This window comes from Meleagris gallopavo, chromosome 4 (genome assembly GCF_000146605.3).
Source record: "Meleagris gallopavo isolate NT-WF06-2002-E0010 breed Aviagen turkey brand Nicholas breeding stock chromosome 4, Turkey_5.1, whole genome shotgun sequence".
Taxonomy (NCBI): Eukaryota; Metazoa; Chordata; class Aves; order Galliformes; family Phasianidae; genus Meleagris; species Meleagris gallopavo.
In genome coordinates this window covers 69,687,463-69,707,786 of record NC_015014.2, presented here as the reverse complement: position 1 = coordinate 69,707,786, position 20,324 = coordinate 69,687,463, and the positions used below count along the sequence as shown (strand labels likewise).

Genomic DNA, 20,324 nt, shown 5'->3' with positions numbered 1-20,324 from the left:
AATGTGTTCTGTTCTTCAAGAGAGTAAATCTTTTTGTCTTTCCTTTTTTATTCCATCTGGAACTGCAGATCTTTCTTAGGTCAAAGTCTTTTTTTTTTTAAAGAAAAGGAAGAATCATACTTCAGCCTTGTGCCATCCTTTCATTAGAAATGCAAATTAATAGCAATTAATTTTGCTTATTAGAAATGAGTTTCAATCCAGCTTGCAAGTAACACTGAAGAAAAAGTGCTGACTTTTTTTATTTTTAAGCTATGTTCAATAAATCAAATCAGTTTCTAGTTTTTTTGATTCAGAGTATATGTATGATTTAAAGGAACTCAACTGTGACACACGATTAGAGTAGTGAATTAAATTGGGAAAATTCTGCTGCAGGCAAAACCTGCTGTATCCTCCTGTGTGTGTTCAATGAGCAGTTGATATGAATATCAACATAAGTCAGGTACAGCAGGAGAAGCAAAAACACAGCTGAAAATAGTAAAAATGATGCAATTCCTTATCTGTAGCTTTGGCTTGTTGCAGTGAAGTTGAAAAAAGTGATAGAGAGCTCTGTGGAAAGGTTGCTTTTGGTCAGTACTCCCTTATTGCATGCTTAACTTATAAAAGTGCATGGCAAGCATATGATAATGTGCAAATCATGGTGTTGTTTATATTTAGGTGACTCCAGAGGTGGACAAAACCTTCAGCACTGGTACCTTTTAATGTAGGCAACACTTGCTATTTCATATGTGTAGTTCTGATAGTACAGACCATATTTGAGGTCTCACAGATTCTTGTACCTTTCATGTACTATGGCAGAAATAAATCATTTTTAGGTGTGAAACAAATTTAGAACAAATTGCAGAGGCTTGCTTGGCCATATATAGTAGTAGCTGGCTGAAATGAAATGTAAGAAGCCACTTATGTGCGTTAATTGATCTGGTTAATTGGTAGAAACTCATTTTTATTTTTCAGCTTGTCGATGATGTTAATTTTTTTTTCCTCGGTTTTGTGCATATGAATTTGTACTGTCAGCATTGTTAGTGCTGCTGCAAAGCAACCCAGTTAAACACAAACATACAGATGTAGCTGCATGTTCTGACTTGGGTCAGGATTAGCTGTCCAGTCCATCAGATTCCTGTCCCATTTGTCTGCTCTGTTTATAAACCCTTGTGGTACTAGGTAACATGCCATGGACTATTTGAGGGCAGCTGAATGAGTAAAATCAAGCAAAGGGGAAGAGATAAGACTTTAAATTGCTCATTAAGTCAAAGCCTTCATGTTATTCTAAGTTTTTTTTGTTTTATTTTATAATTCCACACTTTCTCAAGCTTCAGCAATTGCATCTGTTGTAATGGATAAAAGAGTCTTTAAAAAAGCCCCTAGGATAAAGTGTGGCTTAAAAGATAAAATGTTAACCAAAGTTCTAATCTTAGATGAAGACTAAATACATAATTAGGAAAATGCTTTTGACATAGAGAGCCTCAGTAGGACTATCATGATGTCTGTGAAATATTTGCAGTGTAAAAGGAAATGAGAAGCTGTCTTTACATTTTTAAAAAATAATAATTATCTCTGTAGATGAAAGCTTCAGATGAAGATGATGATGATGATGATGATGAAGATGACTTTGTGGAGGTCCCTGAGAAGGAAGGTTATGAGCCCCACATTCCAGACCACCTGCGTAAGGAATATGGTGAGTTTGCCCAGCTGTGAAAGGCTTTACCCTTGCATGTTACTGCTGCACTAAAGTAAATAAACAGCCATTATGAAGTAATAAAGTGATCAGTGGTGTGGGTAATCTCTTTGGCTGCTATGAGGAAGTCGTTACATCGAAAGGGGAGCAGCAGTTGGCTCTAGATAAACAAATACTTTCCAGGAGCAAGAGCAACTGAGACTTGAAGCTAATTTTGTTCCATTGTGTCCCATTGTAGTTTAGAGCCAGAAGCAGCGCTGTGTATGTTTGTGTGTGCCCTAAACACGGGGAATGAATGTACTGCAAAGTAAAGGACTGAATATTAGAAATATTGGTAACAGTCTGGTGAGATGGGATAAAGTTTTGTCTCTTTATTAATAGCATGAAAGGCAGTTGGAGATGCACAACTGCTTCCTACCATGGAGTAGCCAACTTACAGCTCTGAAGTTAGGCTTGTTGAGCATTGCTATCACAAGACATTAAAAGGAACTCAGCCTTTGAGCAGAGAATTTTAGCCATTAAGCACATACCAGAAGACAGAATGGTCTTGTTGCTTTGTTTAAATGAAGGAAGCCTTCTTTTAATCCATTCTAAAGATTACTTATTTGTACACACACACACACACACACACACACACGCTTGTAATGTGTTTCTGTGAAATTGAAGGGTAACTGAGGAAAGTTAATATCAATTTAATTTCTGTGCGCTACCCCTTGTCCTTTGTATGTCTACTGATTAAGTGTCTGCAGCTTTGCAGCACTGTGTAGCACTTTGCGTTTTAAGATTCAGGAGATTTCAGGTTGTTGTAGAGGAGAGCTTAGCAGTCATCACAGTGGAGTTAGAAAACCTTAGATGTTAGAGTAAGTTTCTTGCTTGTATGTTTCTCTGTTGGTGGTTGTGTAAGGCTGGTGCTGCGTTACCTTTTTCAAACCTGTTCATGCTTAATTTTAACTTATCTGCAGTTTACATTATAAAATTCAGGCTCTAGTTCTCTTCTGTATGTGTCAACTGCATCTTTTTGGTGAAACAAGAGTGTGTGTGTCTGTGTAAACCCAAGACAGTGTGTCTCAAGTGACCATTTTGTTGTCTTCCGCTACCAAATTTGGTTACAGACAGCAAAAGATTTTCAGTAATAACCTCTAGTGGCTGCAGTCAGCTTCAGGACATCTCCTGGTGTGACACTGAGCACTCAGTCTGTTTTAACATATCTGGATTTAACGTATGAATCTTGGCACCCTTGGACATAAGGCCTGTGCAGTCTGCAGAGCTGTCTGTTTTCCCCATCTAAGGGCTTGGTCTAAAGGTGAATATCTTTGTTTCTCTGTACCTCTAAAAAATGTGCAACATATCTACTGTATATGGAAGACTGAGATTAAACTATTGCCCTGGTGAGCAGATGGCTGCAATGTTGCTTGGTTTGACTCTTAGCATATGTGTTGCTTGACACAATCAACAGGCACGTACTTTGTCCAACCAAAAGTTGGGAAAGATGGAGTGCTGGGAAGCTGAGTGTATTGAGATAGTGTTGTGGTTGGAGAGTGGAGCTGGGTGTATTCATTGAAAGTGATCACAGGACAGTGGTGGAGATTGTAAGACACACACGTAGCAACTGAGCAACTTCTCTTTTTTTTCATGCTAAGAAGATGCACTTCTTTGAGAAGACATTGAACAACGTGTTGGCTATCCTAACTACCTTAGTCACGCAATGAACACTGAGTAAGTTCTGATTATTGCTAACAGTAGGACTGGCAACAGCAACAACAAAAAAGAATGTAATGTAAGAAAGGGCTAGCAGCCTTCCAGATAGCTGTGAGAAGTTTCTTATGTACATATAATTAAGGAGAGTCATAAAACATTGGTGATTATAATAAATGAGTAAATGAGTTTAGTTATTACAAGCCTACCATAACTTACTGTCCAATCACCTCCCACTAACACTCCTGCAATTCCAGGATATTTTTTAAACATCTGTAAAATGCTTTAAAAGAATTCCCAATTTGTATTTCATAGAATCATAGAATCACAGAATGGCTTGGGTTGGAAAGGACCTCAAGGATCATGAAGTTCCAACCCCCCCCACTTGCAGGCAGGGCCACCAACCTCCACATTTAATACTAGACCAGGCTGCCCAGGGCCCCATCCAACCTGACCTGTTTAAACTATTGCTGATAGGAATGCATCTTATAGTGAGGAAACCAATCAGAAAATGTTACCTATCTCTCATTTTGTATGCTTGCAGTTATGTGGGAACTAATGGTCACGGTTGGTTGTTCTTTATCAGGTATTTGTTGAAAATGGCATTTTGAATGAAACGAATCATTCCTGGTATTTCTGAAGGCATTCAGGTTTTCTTGCTGTCATCAAAAGTTATTACCTAAGCTCCCAGTTCAGGAAGGAGTATCTATCCAGGCAGCTCTATGCATTTCTTGGTCCAACTCATCAGTTACTAGTTCAAAATCTATTTCAGGAGCCAGTATATAGCTACTGCATAAACAGAATGACTTTTGTGCAATTACTTCAGGTCTGCATGAGTACAATTGAGAGCTGTGCTTACTTCTGAATTGACTTTTGCATGCATTTTCCACAAGCAAAAACAAAGTAAGCATCCTTTTGGCTAGTTCTTTTTTGTTATTTAGAAAAGTGCATTACCAAAATACACAAGAATGTATTGATTTAAATATAGCATGTTATCCTGGAGAGCTGGTTATGTTAGATAGCTGCGTATCTAATTAAATGTGGCTCTTTTTTCCCTGCATGAGTGTAGTTACCATAGGGGTCACTTGAGATTTATCTTAATGTAATCCAGTTGTTTTTTTTTGCTATATGTTATTAGTTCATCTTTAGTTCATGAGGATTCTGAGCTAAGACAGCAGCCTTAATTGCAGCACCAAATCTTCCATGCAAAATAAATTCTCAGTGCTATGGAGAAGATGTGAACAATTTAAAGCATTTTTCTTGTGCTACTTTACCTGAACAAGCAGGACAAGTGAACAGCTTCTCAGAAAAAGCTCTAAAACCTCCTGGTCATCTAAATTGATTGAAACATCACACAGAATCATAGAATCGTTAAGGTTATTGATTTAAAAATCACTTTATTTTCCTTCACTTCTCTTGGGAAAATGGAAGTATCCTACCAACAAGGTGCATTTCAAGTTCAGATACTGTTTCTGATAATACATGCATGCAGTTGTGGATCTCATGAGATCTGAAAAAATTGTGAAAAATGATATTTAGGCACAGAAGGTTTTGTATGCCAGGCACAAATGCAGTATCTTTGAGTGTATGTATGTGCATAGAGTTGATCCCAAAATGGATGGTGATATTTAGTATATTAGATGAACTGAGGATGGGTGCAGTTTGGGTGGAGAATTAAACAAGTCAATTTGAATTTCCATTTGTACAATTAAATGTGAATTTGTTAAAAGAATTTAGGTGATTAGATAGCTGAAGTATGAAGATATCACCCGTTAAAGGTGTCATGCCAAATTAGCATTACCAGACTTTTAACGACCTCCCATTTGTATAATCCTTATTTACACTTGCACCTGATGTCTGCAGCAGACAAGAGACCAGCCATCCTGTGGTACCACAGAGCCCTCTTAATGTGTTGTGCTGTTAAAGGGAAGGGCTGCACTGAAAAAGAAACAATGCTGTGAAAAAATCTGCATAGGGTTGCTCTGGTTCTCATCTGTGTAACTTCCACTTGTGCTGTATGCCAACTGCGCAGAAGCTGGGGTGTTCTTTACTTAAAAGCAATCTTTGAGGAGGGATGAAGTGCCATTGAAGTTAGGAAGAAATTTAGGAAGAAATGTTTTGCTCAGAGGGTGGTGTGTGTGGTGCTGGAACACCTCATAGAGAATGATCTCTTGTTGATTCTACAGTTGCATATTCTTCCATGATTTTATTGGTACACATGAAAATCTGGAATTCATGGGGAAAAGGCACAAACCCTGTGCTTCTAGTGTTGAGTTTACATCTCCAAATACAGCATCAAAAATGGATCTGAAATACTGAATGAAAGACTTTGTTTTTACTGCTTACTCTTTCAGGAAAAAAGTTTAATTTTTCTGTCCTCAGAATTATGGATCTCTGGTGGTAGGCATATTTGCAAAACTTATTGAAAACCATTTTGTAATGGTTTATAAAATGATATAGCTTTGGTCAAGCCTAGGACTCCACTGCAGAGAGCTTAATTTTCATGGCAATGATCATGGAGAAGATCTAACTGCAGGATGAGTCAGAGAAAGTAAGGGAACACAGATGGAGGGTGTGTACGACAGTTTGTGCCACAAGCAAGTTGCTGTGCTTCATGAAGGTGAGTTTATCTGGAGAAGGGTGTTGGTCTGAGCCTCCTGAGGGAGTTCTTCTTACAGGTTAAGAACATGGAGATTTGCATGGAGGAGCAGTTTCAGAACAGACCATGAGGAAACAAACCTAAAGGCTTCATAGTGTGCGAAGCACAGCTCTTTGGGAATTAAATTTGAGAATTGGAACTACTACTGTCACCATGATTGCTTCATGCTACTACTTGTTAGACTAAACAAGGATTTCTGGGTATTACTTGTCTTCTTTATGGGGAAAACTCAGGTTTTGCAGGAGGAAGGACAGACAGAATTATTTAGTTACCTTCAACTTTCAGTAATCTGTGGAGTTTGGGTTCCTCTTTCCCAAATTTAAAAAACACAGTTCACACAGTTTCATTTCTCTCCCTAAACAGGACCCTACTATTTAGAATAACATAAATATTGTAATACTTTAAATCAAACACATTCTTACATGATTAAAACAACATGCATTGCTTTGCTGTAAATGGATAATGAAATAGCGATGAAGTTAGGATCCTAGCCCTGATCTGCTATCATCAAATATGTAGTGAACAGTCTCAATTTTTCCTATCATTTACAACATTAGGCACATATAATTACAAGTTTACAGGTGAGTTTGCCTCATTACACTATTATCTTCTGTTTTAGTATACAGGCAAACACATATCCTTCTTATATACAGGGCACTTAGGAGTAAAACTTTTGTAATACAGCATCTGAAATGAAGATGACTGCACACTCATGGAAGAAAACTATTCCAAAAAAATACTTGTAAGTTCACGTAGAAGTATTTATTTTCTTCTGATGCAACTGAATCAGTCATGCAAATCCTTCCTCGCACTCAAACAGGTTCGTTCCATGTAAATAAGTTTGGGAGATCTGACAAGACACAGGATATGTGTGATTCCTACTGAAGTTCTTAGAAACTAATAGTGACTGTACAGGATGCAGATAACACTTCTGAGTTGTTTGCAGTATTGGTGTACTTCATACGAGCTGTGCAATGAGCAGAGACTGCAAAACGATAAAGTGTAAAAGGTGAGGATGTGAGGAATAGAAAGGTTTTCATCTGAGTGCTCCTGTTTTGATTTAATCTGATTTTTAACTATGATTTTAAAACATCAATAAATAGGGTTAATTAATGAGGATTGTTGTTATAGCAAATTAATGTAGTCTATTATTCCGATAAGGCAAACAAAATATTATACACGGTGTTAACAAACTTAGATAGTTAACAAGCATTTGTTATTCTTTTCCTTTAATTTGAATTTCCAAAGCAAAACTCTAAAAATGTTGGCTACATGTAAATAACGTACATGCATTAAAGGGCTGCTGGGGCATCTCTTTCAGTTCTTTAAAACCTATGATTACCAACTCCCCTCAACAACTTTTTCAAAGCATCATTTACGTACATTAGTGTGCAGCTGACCATGAGATAAGCTGCCTTGGGTTGTGTGTGTGGCTTACCTGTGTTGGGAGAATGTTTGCTGAAAGCATCTCTAGCATTTTAGCATCTTCCCCAAGCAACTGCTGACAGCAATTTGTTTAGTGGCATTTGAGTAGGATAGAAAAGTGGGTCTGCTATTCAATTTTAATGTTAAGGAGGAAGTTTCCAATCACAGTAAATGATAAATGCTTTAATCTGTGTTATCTCTGTATGAATGCTTTTTAGATTTTGTTCATAGCAGCTATTTTTCTAATTGTTTTTCTCACTTTAGAGTTCCTTTAACAAGTAATGATACCATAAGCATCGGTTATCTGTCAGGGATTACTTACATAATTCAAAGCCCCATCCTAGATGAGTAACAGCACCTTCAGAGATAATGAAATTTTCCTATCACATCATCACCTATGTTAATTTTGTTCATGCACACGAGGGACTGCAGAACTGATCTGAAACCTCGAGTTATTTGGAAGCTGTCCCAAAAAGCTGGTTGAAAAGGACCACAATGATCACCTAGTTTCAACCCCCTGCTATGTGCAGGGTCACCAACCAGCAGACCAGGCTGCCCAGAGCCACATCCAGCCTGGCCTTGAATGCCTTCAGGGATGGGGCATCCACAGCCTCCTTGGGCAACCTGTTCCAGTGTGTCACCACCCTCTGTGTGAAAAATACATGCAGGATTTTTCATTATGAGCATAGCACATAAATATTGTCCCCGAACTGCTGGATTTTCCTGATGGTCTTGGAATGTGTCTGTGCCAATACAAATCACACACATACGGGCTTGGCTAAGATTCAACCAATAGGAAACAAAAGTTACTGTATTTTTTCAGGAATAGTTGAAGTCTGTAATACTTGTTTATATTCTGTCTCTGTTTTTTCAATTAAACTGAAGTGAATGTGAAGTAGCTAAATTTCATCTAAATCCACACAGCTGAGGAAACCCATGCTTGCTCTTTCTCTAAATTTTCACTGAGGGGCTTTTATCTCCCCCTAATCCCACCATTTCTGTCAGGACGTAATCTCTTTCTCAAATTTACATTTTAATTAGAAGGCCAGCTGAACTAGCTAAAATCAATAATGTCAGCATTCAGCAGCCTAACTTCGGCTGAAACCCCAGCCTCTCTCTTTCCTTCTATCGATTTGTCTTGTGAATACGCTCTACTTTATTGCTTCAGGCAAATAGATGCCATTTGGTCAATTTAAACAAAAAAGGGGACTTGAACATTTTTATGATTCTTTCTGAAAGCTGCCGGTGGAACAATTTGAAGCCAGGTTCTGTGCTCATGTCAAATCAAACGCACAGAACAGCAGAGTTCTGAAGAGGAATTTTACTTGTAAAGCTGCACTTAATTCCATCTGCGTATTAAAAACAAAGCAACAGAAAAACCAACCCTGATACTGAGATGGCACTGTCTGCACGGTGGCTCTTCATCTCATTAGCAAGAACTAATTTTATGATCAGATGAAAAAAATCCACAGGAGAGGTGGTGTTAGCAGTGTGGCAATGTATTTACTTTTAGCTGTTTTCCTGTTAATGGTTTAAAATAAGAAATCAATGGGAAAAATAGTTTTTCTTGTAGCTCCTAAGAATTCTTGTATTGATCTTTTGAGTGTGATTTTATCTAATTGTCAACTTGTCCATTTATCTCTCTTTTTCTGTGTTGTTGAGTGCCTGCCTCTGCTGTCCCCTGCTGAACAAAATCAGTGTATTAGTGAGTGGGCAATTCTGCTTCCATACATATGATAGGAAAAAAATTGAATAGAGCTCGGATTGTCTGAGAACTTCTGGTGTACGTGCACATATCTCTCTGAAGAGGAATAGAGATGTGGTGAGAGATGCACACCTGTTAGCTTTCATTTAATGATTATCTGTATACAGTATACTCACGCTCTCAAAACCTTTGCTTTAAACAATCCTTTGCAGAAAGATATTCTTGTTCCTTAACAACAACAACAAAAATTTTAAGTGCCAGATACAGTCTAAGCAATTTTGCATCACAGATACAGTCTGCTGCATATATTTTCTGAGCTAACCTTGTTCATGCCAAATGTTTGCTTCTAATGGTTTCTAACATAAAGGGAAGTTTGCTCGTCTAAATCCTGACAGTTCTAGAGACAGTCTTTTGGGTTAATTCTGTCTCACTTTGATCATTTTGATACAAAGCACCCTAGAAGGGCTTTTTGCTTTTCACACGATGACAAAAGCTGAGATGCAGTCCTGTCCTTCCCCTTACCAGTTAGATAAATTCAAGCTTATTCCCTTCAGTGAAATATTAAGTGCTGAGACAAAACGCTTTGTGGAGGTTCCATCAACCCTTATGAATGGCAAGTCTACAGCCTAATAAACATCATGAGATCATTTCTTGTTAGCCTAAATGTTCCTTTGCTTAGTTCCAACTATTCTGCTTAATTATCATTCATCTTATTGCTGCTCCTTCTGCTAATTTTCAGGCCCTTTTCCAATGTGCAGATTACTTTTTTAAACAATTATAATTTTTTTTGAAGCAGTGTTCTTTCCAGCCTTATTGACTTTGGGAAGCGAAGTTAGGTAGCAAGGTGAATGTGACACATTCATTGCTTTCATTAGAGAAGGTGATGTGAAGATGACTGGGTAAGGAAGGAGCATTGATATGCTCATCAATGGCATCACCAGCAGCGAGAAGGCTGTGTCTGTCTGCAGCTGGCAGGCCTGCGAGGCTTTCACAGAACAGTATGTGTTCTGTTGTCTTGAGGTTTGCTGAAGACTTTGGCCTCGTGGTCTCAAGTTATGAAATGTTTAATTACTGATGATTGAGTGGCATACAGGATACACTCAGTATGTGCTTTGTTATCGCAGATATTTAAGGGAAAGGAAGCATGCAGTCGGCCTTGGGTACCTTCTCTAACATATTTTGGGATGTACACCTAGATGGTCTCTGGCAAATTCCACGTGAACTTTTCCTTTTCTAGTTGTTATCTTCTGAAATATTTGATGACTAAGTAAAGTGAAGCAAGATTACTTATAGATACAGCTTCAGAGCTGAGGGTCTTGCTCACTGGAAGTGAACAGAAAGAAGAGACAGAAGGAACGTCCCATATCAAGAGTGGCTAAAACTTGTTGGGTGAATGCAGGTTACTTTCCTTAAGAAATCTGAGGTATTTCTCTGGAAACTTTAGTCTGAAACTATGACTACTTTTGGTTGATAATTTTTTGGGATAGATGTTATTTCAATCTCTCCTTTTATGAAAAAGCATTCTGGAAGGGAAAATATTGTCTGTTACATTGGTGTGAGGGACCACATCTCTCCATTTCAGCTGCTTTTGGCTGAAAAGTTTTCGTTACTGCTGCCATCTAATAGAGTTGCTTCTCTAGCTCAGCTGGTAGCAGCATGTGCTATTCAACTGCTTGGTCTATCTAATTGCATCATTACTGTCCATGCTGACTGGCTAATCGAGCTGTATGAAGTGATTAAGTCGCCCCACCGCTGAGCTGCTGTTGCTGAACTCTGCCTGAAGCTGCCTCGCAGTGGGTTTGTTCCTCAGGTGTCACTCATGCGTTTATTGTCCCTTCAGAGTACTGTGTGGCTGTACTGCTGTGCTTCTTAGATGGTTTATCTTGGCACGTTGTGTATTTTAGGATCTGTGAAAGAAGAAAATTGTCTAGATAATTCTGTTTGAAGATGTATTTAGGAATTGAAACTGAATTGTTATTTGATGTAGTGTTAATAGCTCCTTCCTTCCACTTTATCTTGATGTAACTGAGAGTATAGAAATGACATCTTAGCAAGCTACTGTGACACTAGAAACCTGCATACAGAAAGCAGTATCACATTTTGAGCTAACATATATTGTTAAAATCCCTTTTTCCAAGACCAAGTAATGTCATTCTTTGCTGTCACATGATGTCACACGAATTTAAAAGTTTGTTTGCTGTCGTTAGCTTCTCAGTACGTTTCTGTTCCAAAATAGGAAAATGTTGCAGGCAGAAATACCACTGTGTATGAATGGGATTGATAAAGTGAATTGAAAAGACAGCCCCTTTACAAGTAGTGGCATTATGAGCTGCTTTGGCCCTGCTGTGAAGCATGGAAGGCAGGGGAGATGAACCCTCTGCTCAACCTTGATTTTATTTTTCAGGCCTCGAGCCTCAGTCACCCCCAAAAGCACCAGCAAGGAAGGCCCCTGCAGGACCAGCTCCGTTCAGCTCCCGTGCCCGGCTGAAAGGGAATGAAGATGAGCTTGATCCAACTTGTGCAGCTGCAACATTGAAGCTTATCAGAGACAAACTACAAAAGTTAACACCTCCACAGGACAGGTTATTTTTATTCAAATTCTTAGGATCCATAGGAACCTCTTACTTGTATTTATTAATAAAGAAAGCACAAAGAAGATTGCAGGAACTGAGCATATTAAAGGTTCAGGCTGCCTTGTTTCCATTTTAAAGGTATAATTATTTTGCTCAGATGTGTATTTACTGCTTAAAATTTGGGAGTTTGTTAGTGATTGCTTTGGACTATTAAGGAATATTTTACTAATCACTTCGTTTAGGTTTAATTTGATGTGAGTGGCCTCAGTGTATCCTTTGGGATGGGAGGAGGGGAAAAAAAGACAACACTGTAAAAGCAGTTGTAGTCCTAGATCTAAGTTAACATTAGGGTTGGTATAAAAACAGAGAAAAAGTTGTGGTCATTGTTGTCCTCTCTTGACTTTTCATTGTTTTTATCTAGTGAGTCTGCAACTACTGAGCCAGCAGCTTTGGAAGAGCCTGACAGTAAGAGAAGAAAACTAGAAGAGGAAAGAGCTAAAGCTCCCCTCATGCCTTTTGGGTTAGATCTTCACTACTGGGGACAGGATCAGCCAAGTGCTGGGAAGATTCTCAAGTAAATGCTCTTTCTCTTTTAAGATAGATTAAACAAATACATAGATTTACTTGTACTCAGAGGTCACACAGTGGGGTGACTGCTATTTCTTTTGATAATTACTTTTCTTCTTTCCCTTGTGTTGTGGGACCCATAAACAAAGTCAGAAATTCTACCTCAAAAGGGTATTTGTTTTGAGAAGTTGTGGTACTAATTAAATATCCTTTGATGCTTTAAAGCACATTTTTCCTGCTCTTTTCATGTTTGTGTATTATTTGCAGTATGGCAGCACTTCAGCTTAAATTGGTACCTTATTATGCAAAGTATTCTGCAGGTCCATAATAGGCAGTCCCTCTGCTGAAGACTTCACAGTCTAAATAAATAACAGACAAGGTAGGAGAATGACAAGGGTGGTGTCAGGTATTTTTCCTGACTTTACAGAGTGGTAACTGAGGAAACTGATACGCTTGTTCAGTCACACACGGAGTAAGTGGCAGTTGCAGGATTTGTGTTTTGATCTCTCACTTTCCATTCTTGTTTGGGAAGGCTCTGTGTTCCTTAGAGATGAAGCACTGCTGGTTTGAGAAAAGTTCTAGCAATGCTAGGGGGAGTAGATTGTAGATATGCTTCAGAACTTATTTCTAGCAGTTTGTTTTTAAAGCCCATTTTTAGTACAAGTATTTTTATATGAATGTTGGGCTGCGAAGTCTTTCTTCTGTGTATGAATTCCATTTAAGTCTACCAGGAATTTCCTATCAGCGTGTACCATACTTTGCTTGAAAAGGGGCAAAGATCATTGACTGGCTGGCTTGCAGATCAAGCTTGTATGTTCTCAGCAGTGCTATTTTAACTTAGTTTGTTTCCTTACTAAAGCAAATAAATTAAAAACCCCGTAATCATGATGTAGACTAGAGTAATAATGCTATACATACAAAATGTAAATGGTGCTGCAGTGCGAATCCCAGGGAAATGCCATCATCGTCATTTCCACCTTTGGAAACTGAGGAACACTGGTTTTCAAGACAGGTCCTCCTGCCCTGTCAATGTTTCATGTAACATTATTCATTTTCACTTTTTAACAATAGCTAGGTGAATGTTCACCCTGTGGAAATCAGCCTAATTTGCTGATTGCCAGTGCCTTTTGAAGATAATACCCTCTCAACTGTATATTTGCTGAGCAAAGGAACAAGAAGAAAGCCTTGCCTCCTGTACTTGATTATAAAAAGTGCTGAATATATTTTAAGTTATCGAAAGTCAGTGAAAATTGATACATAATAGAGCTTTAACAGATACTCCAAGCTTTGGTCTCTGTCTGGTTAGGTGTAACCAGCCTGTAAACTGGTTAAGATTTTCAGCAAGGCTGTAAGAAGCATTTGACTTTGATAATGCCAAAAAGGTAGTAAGGCCTTATTCTACATTGCAAATGAGTTATTCAAGTCATAAGTGAAATGAAAAGCATATTTCACTGCCTGTCTGCCTTGTGCTGTACTGTTTTATTTTTATGCTTCTCAATAAAATAGAGGGCATACTTCTGAACCTTATGGTCTATAACTACAGATATGCCAATCTAACCAAAGATAATTTAAGTAATCCTGCACATACAATACCATTGACCCCTGGATGTAAAATGTTATTTATTGAAAAAGTAAAACAGTCATTGACCAACTCCTTCAACTTTTCTATCTTACAGAGATGCTAGAAAAAAGCCACACCAACAGTAGACAACAATGGAGTGTGTATGGGATTTGAATCTTTTAAATCTGAAGTGGCAGTCTTTCCCCTTCACTTATTTAACATTACATTTACTTCACAACAGCATGTATGAGAAATTAACATTTTAAAATGTTGGTAGTAAGACTTGCTGTGAGAAAGATGGCTTTCCTAATCATCTTTAGCTGGTAAATATAACCATGTGTTACTGTAACCCACAGTTTGAGCTGTGACTCTCTTTCCCACTTCAGAATTCACTTGGAACACCTATAAAGTTAGTTTAAGAAATCTTAATCAGATTGTTGTACTGTGTAGAGACTGCTATGCTAGCTTAACCAACAGGTTTTGGAAAGCACCTGCCTTCTAGATTGATTTACCACTTCCCTGAGTTACAGATGTTACTTAGGGTGCTTACTCATAGGCTGAGGGCAAATGAGGGCTAGGGTACAGCTCACCCTAGCCTGTTTCTGATACTTGAATTAGCTCATTTACTACTTGCTTGATCATCTCTCTGTGCATCACACTGCTTTAGAACTGATGTTTACCCAAGCTTTTCTTAGGCTTCCCATTACTAATAAATTTTATAGGAATTTGTGGAAAGAGTGCAATGTTTCCAATAGCTGGATTTTTCATTCAGATTCCTGTTAACTGTGGCTTGTCATTTATTTCTCCTCTTATGTAGATTTAATTTATGTAGATTTTAATGGAAATTTTATACCTGTTATTTGTTTAGATCATCACCCCACTGAATGTTATTGAATGTTATTCTGCTCCTCTATTCATCTCTTTTTTCATGCAAAGTTCTTGAGTTCTTCCTTTTTCAAATGTTGCTTAAATTTTAACAATAGGAAATCTGAAAATGTTGAGGTTTAGCACCACTTTATTCGTTTCTCCACTGTAACGAATGTGGAGAGGAAGTATTTTATATGGTAATAATAGTGTGTTTGAATGTCTGTGTAGGAATCAGTCCAGTTCCAGACGTTAATCAATGCTCTATAGAGCAAAACATAATTTTAATTCCCTTCAGATTCGTGGGATATAGATTGTAGCAAGAAGAAGTAAAAATATTAAATAGAATTTTCTCTCGACTGGGAAGGTTGGCACACAACTGTTAACTGCTTCTTCATTACCATGTAATTGTAAGTATACTGGTAGTCCCTCCTTGTACCTGGATGGTAATTAATGCAGAGCTGATAGTCATCTTGTTTTTAGGACTTTATTAAAACTGAGCAAGCAAATCAATCTAATTCTTTTATTTGCTGTCTGTTATATAATCTTGTTGCCTTTATGAATTTGAAGTATCCTATCATTCAAAAGTGTTAATATATTTAAAAGATGCATGTAACTTTTCTGTTCAGTTTGTATTTTCCAGATTGAAAACTTTTTGCAATGAAATATTGTGGAGATGTATCTGTATTACTGTGCTTAATGCAGTTCACTAGCCCCCATTGTTATCCTTTTACCTTTATCTCCTAATGATGTGATACATACCTTATGGCAAGTTAGAATTTTTCTGGCACCAGTGAGGTAGGTGTGATGACAGAATTGTTGGACAGGAGGAATCTCTTTAACAAGGATTCTCCTTATTGAACTTTTTTTTTTCCCTCATGACTTGGCAAACCACAGAACGCAGAATGGCTTCAGAATTACTTGTCCTTTCTTAACCGAGCTCTGGTCTTATGACATAATTTTAAATGGTGAGCTAGTGCATTAAAAACAGCATCTGTATCTGTTACAGATCGCTTGATTCAGATGAGTTTCTTCCACTTTTTGTTAGTTGTCATTTGCTGAAAACTTGCTTAGGTAAAATTCACACTAATTCTTCAGCTCCACTAAGATCTTTGTTAAAGTGTTGGCTTGTATACTTTGCTGATTTCCCATTGCAAAGGGAAATCCAGTTTTCATATGTATGTCTGCCATCTACAAAAGGCAAAGTCACCAGCAGGAGTATGTACTGTCAGAGGTATAATCATTGCATCCTGAGACTGACATCTAAAATGAGCCAGTTAATTGCTCTCTGAAGTTGTCTGTCAGCCTAGAGTGACTAGAATGAATTTAATTAGTACTGTTAAGAAAATTCTAAAACGTTACAGGTTCTCCAGGGTTCTTGTTTCCCTTCTCTCCCATTCCCCACATCTATTGACGTGGTATTAATCATATTTGTAGTACAATAACAAGGAGTATATTTATCTGTATGTGTTTGTAAATACAGGTAAGACTCATGTTTGAAAATACATTCTCAATGAATTAGCTTAGCTTCCTAGAGGAGCTCCGCGTAAGTTTCTCAGTGTTACTAACGCTGTGCAGAAGAACAGCCTACTGAACCTAAAAAAATCTCTGATGCTCAGCTGATGGGTCTCAGTATGTCACAAGATGCTCGTTTCAGCTTCTGCTTCTCTGCTGCTGCAGGAGTGCAGCTGCCAGGAGTAAGATCAGACAAGTTGAGATCAAGCTGTGTCCTCTCTGATCTATCTTGTGTGTTCTGCTATAGGAGTATCTTGTTATAAAGATTATTAACCACAGAATTACAAAGTTATTCACTGAAACTGGATATTGAATGACTGCCTCTGAATGCCAAATCACCAGCTAGAGCTAAGACTGGCGACAGATGAGCTGGTTAAAGAGAAATCAATACTAGACAGGCTTTGGTGATATTTTCAAAACTATCTTCATAATAGGAAACTACTTCTCTTTCTTAAGACTCTAGCTTTTTTTCTAACTCTGTGATAAACCTTCCTCTCCTTCTACATATAATTTTACTTCAGGATTACGCTGGTATCTCTCTGCTTTCTTACACACTGAGCTTGTGTTTGACCCAGGTGGCTCAGCACACTTGGCTGGGAAAGGCACAACTTATCTACAAAGAAATAATTTCTGCATTGTTTTCCCAGATTTACTTCCGAGCATCGATTTTGGGCACCCAGTGAAGTAGAGGAAGAGGTAGAAAATAAAGAAATAACTGAAATGTTAAAAACCAGATATATAACATTTGCTGGCAAGTTTGAACCAGTGAAGCATAAATGTCGAGCACCAATGCCTGATGGAAGTCTGTGTGAAAGACAAGATCGGATTAAGGTGAGCACCAAGTAACCTAATTTCCAGAATATGTGGAAGTTATATCCCATGTGGACAGGATCTCATTAAAACGTGCCTATAGAAGTTTATTTTGCATTATAAATATAGCACAAGGGATTGAATGATAGCTACGCTTGGAGAAGTTTGCTGATGATACCTGTTTTGTGTGGGAGGTGTTCTTTTTGTAAGGAAGTTGTGCTTGTTTAAAGAACTCTCAAATATTTCTGGCATTCATTTTAAGTATTTATATTATATTTATTACTCTTACATTGAAGTACCTGACAGTGAAACAGTGAAAGTTGGTTTCTGAAAAGTTCTCCTAATTTAGGGCATATTTGACAGTAGTTTTAGAAGCATGGTTGGTTGGAGGACTAAGAAATTTTATTCACAAATTAAATGTTATGAAAGCCATACCTTATGCAGCCTCTAATTATGAGCCCTACTAAGCAGAGATCCTTTATTTACATACCTCATTCTAATATCCCCATTCTTGTATTATCTGAGATTGAGGGGATCGGGTTGCATTAAAGTACTTTAAATGGGATTCTAACAGGAAAAGGGTATAGCATAAACAGCAAACATGATGCAGCATGAGCACCCTGCTTCCCAAGGTGGTGGGATTTACTGCCTCTTAAGGACGAGTACTCATATCACAGAGATTATTTCTTTGATATTCTGAATTAATTCAATACGTGATGTTTATGGGATCCTGACGCCTTATAAGAAGGCGTAGACTTTTACCACTTGATTCCAGTATCAGGGCATATGCTATATTGAAAAACATGTAAATATATTTTCATTCTAAAGCTGTGAAATTTTTTTTCCTTTCTTTCTCAAGTGCCCTTTCCATGGAAAGATAATTCCTCGGGATGAGTGTGGGGTTCCTATCAATGCAGAGGACAGAGCCAGAGAAGAAAAGATGCGCTTTGAGAAGCAAGCAAATCAGCCAGGTTTGTGTGTCCATAACATCTGGAAAAAAAATCAAAATATTACGTAGAGGTGAAGATAAACTTTGAGAATATGCATGTGTATTTTACAAATGCTTATATAGAGAGTATAAAATATGTACAATTTACAATATCTACAATTTATTCACATTTTACATCAGATTATAGTATCTACAATTGGACAACAATCTCAGAACAGAGTTGGACAAGTGAGATGCAATGTATGGATGAAAAGCTGATCCTTTCATTGCTGAAGACACAAGTTAAGATACACAGAACTGTATCATATTTCCATTTTGCTCCTGGCCACATTCTCTCATATAAATCCCCAAATTTTAATTTGCAGATCATTTGCAATGATTCTTTCTTGTCTCATAAGTATGAATGAATGTACACACAGAATAAGGTTAGCTTTGCAATTTGTTCTTTATTTTCAGTGATCCTCATAATGTTCCTAACACTTCTTAGACAGTAATATTATATTATTTATTGTGAAGAACATTATATTAAAAACAAGCTACAGTTCAGGAAAGGACATCCTCTAACCATGCTGGTCCCTAAGAGTTGTGATTAATGTAATGTAACAATAATATTATTAGGACTGCTGTGAATATTAGTGTTTTTGTTGTCACAATGCAGGAACTTATTTTTATATCTTTTCATTGGTATTTTCTTGTTTTAGAAGAATTCTTGTCCTTGTTATGTTGTATTCCAAATTAGTGAAGTCCTCACCTAGAACTTTATTGGCATTTTAATTAGTCTGATAGGAGGTACAATATTTGTATATTACAGTTTACTGTGCCATACTTCATTTTGTTCTTAAACAGCGGGGATAGATAACAAAACTAATGGCTTGACCCTTGTATCCTAGCTGCTGCTTTCAGATAGAATGCTCTAAAGGAAAAGCTCATCATTGCCAGGATTATTTTTTACCATTTTTAGCTGAGGTAATGCTCTGAACTGTTAGGTAAGGAACAAAGGCAATGAGAAGGGCAGCAAGCAGTGAATATGCAGGCAGAAAGACTTCCAAGGAGAGTAAGGGACTTTTTTTTTTTTTTTCCTAGTAGTACAACTAAACTTCATTAGCAATAACAGAAGGTAGATTTTCATAGAGTCCTAGGAAAACTGCAACCAGGAAGCAACTGGAAGATGCTGGACTACAAAGGAAGATGGGAGAGAGAGATCTATCCAACAAGCCGTAGTGTATAATTGGAGGGAACAGATTTGCTTTCAAAGCTTTTATTTACTCAGCCTTTCCCTTATGAAGAAAGGCTGAGGGACTTGGACTTGTTTAGCCTGGGGAAGAAAAGGTTCCAGGGAGACCTCACTGTGGCCTTTAAATACTTGAAGGGAGCTTATAAGTAGGAGGGTGACACACTTTTTACACAGTCCAACAGTGATAGGATAAAGGCAAATGGTTTTAAATGAAAAGAGGAGAAACTTAGAAGTTAGGATGTTAGGAAGAAATTCTTTACTCAGAGGTTGTTGAGGCCGTGGCACAAGGTGCCCAGAAAGCTGTGAGTGCCCCATCCCTGGAGGCATTCAAGGCCAGGTTGGATGGGGCCCTGGGCAGTCTGATCTGGTGACTGGCAACCAGTCCATGACAGGGGTTGGAACTCAGTGATCTTTAAAGTCCTTCTGACCTAAGTCATTCTATGGCTGCTACTGAGCCTTTCACCAATTCTCTTTGGTGTGGGTGAGGAAGTGCCCTGTTCACAGGCAGTTTCCATCCTTCTCTGGGTAGAGAGAAGTGCTCTAAGCTGACCTCCAACCAGCAGCACAGGAAATGGACCGACATAGTGAAGCCAGGCCAGAGATGTAGATGTTGTGCCTGAAAAATGAAGTTCCATGTTTAGTTATGACAACTAAAACCAGCAAATTAAGCTAGCAGGTGTTCTTGAGGGACTAGTTTCAAACTGGAAACTAATATTCTGATAGAAAAATCACTTGTGCTGAAAAATATTGATTTCTTTTTTTATTCTGTGGAATTGCCATTGCTCTAGGCTAGACATAATACTTATTTTTATTACAGTGTCAGCGCAGTGTTGTTAGAGGCTTCTCACCTCTGGCCCACAAGGATGTATATGTTAGTCCCAAAACACTGTTGACATTGCGATGCTGCATTATTGAGTGCCATTGTTAAGCTGAGATGTCACACAAAGGTCCGTCCTGTCTGTCTGGGGAGATACTGGGCAAGCTAAAGTGCTTAATTTATTGGACAAAACCTTAAAGGTTTCTAAAGCTTTTATATACCAAAATCACTAAATACTTTTATCTACTGCTTATTATTTCTTTCTTTCTTTCTTTTTT

At 37.9% G+C, this 20,324-nt stretch overlaps 1 protein-coding gene across 1 annotated transcript in view; it reads left to right on the top strand.

The window, feature by feature from the left end:
* UVSSA (UV stimulated scaffold protein A) overlaps positions 1–20,283 on the top strand; it is a 41,563-nt gene extending 21,280 nt beyond the window's left edge. The window contains exons 7-12 of the mRNA XM_010710626.3: positions 1,558–1,672; positions 11,561–11,738; positions 12,151–12,303; positions 16,884–17,067; positions 17,906–18,017; positions 20,047–20,283. Of these exons, the coding sequence (XP_010708928.1) occupies positions 1,558–1,672; positions 11,561–11,738; positions 12,151–12,303; positions 16,884–17,067; positions 17,906–18,017; positions 20,047–20,066 (762 nt within the window). The 3' untranslated portion in view covers positions 20,067–20,283. The remainder of the gene's footprint in view (positions 1–1,557; positions 1,673–11,560; positions 11,739–12,150; positions 12,304–16,883; positions 17,068–17,905; positions 18,018–20,046) is intronic.
* Positions 20,284–20,324: the final 41 nt, after the last annotated feature.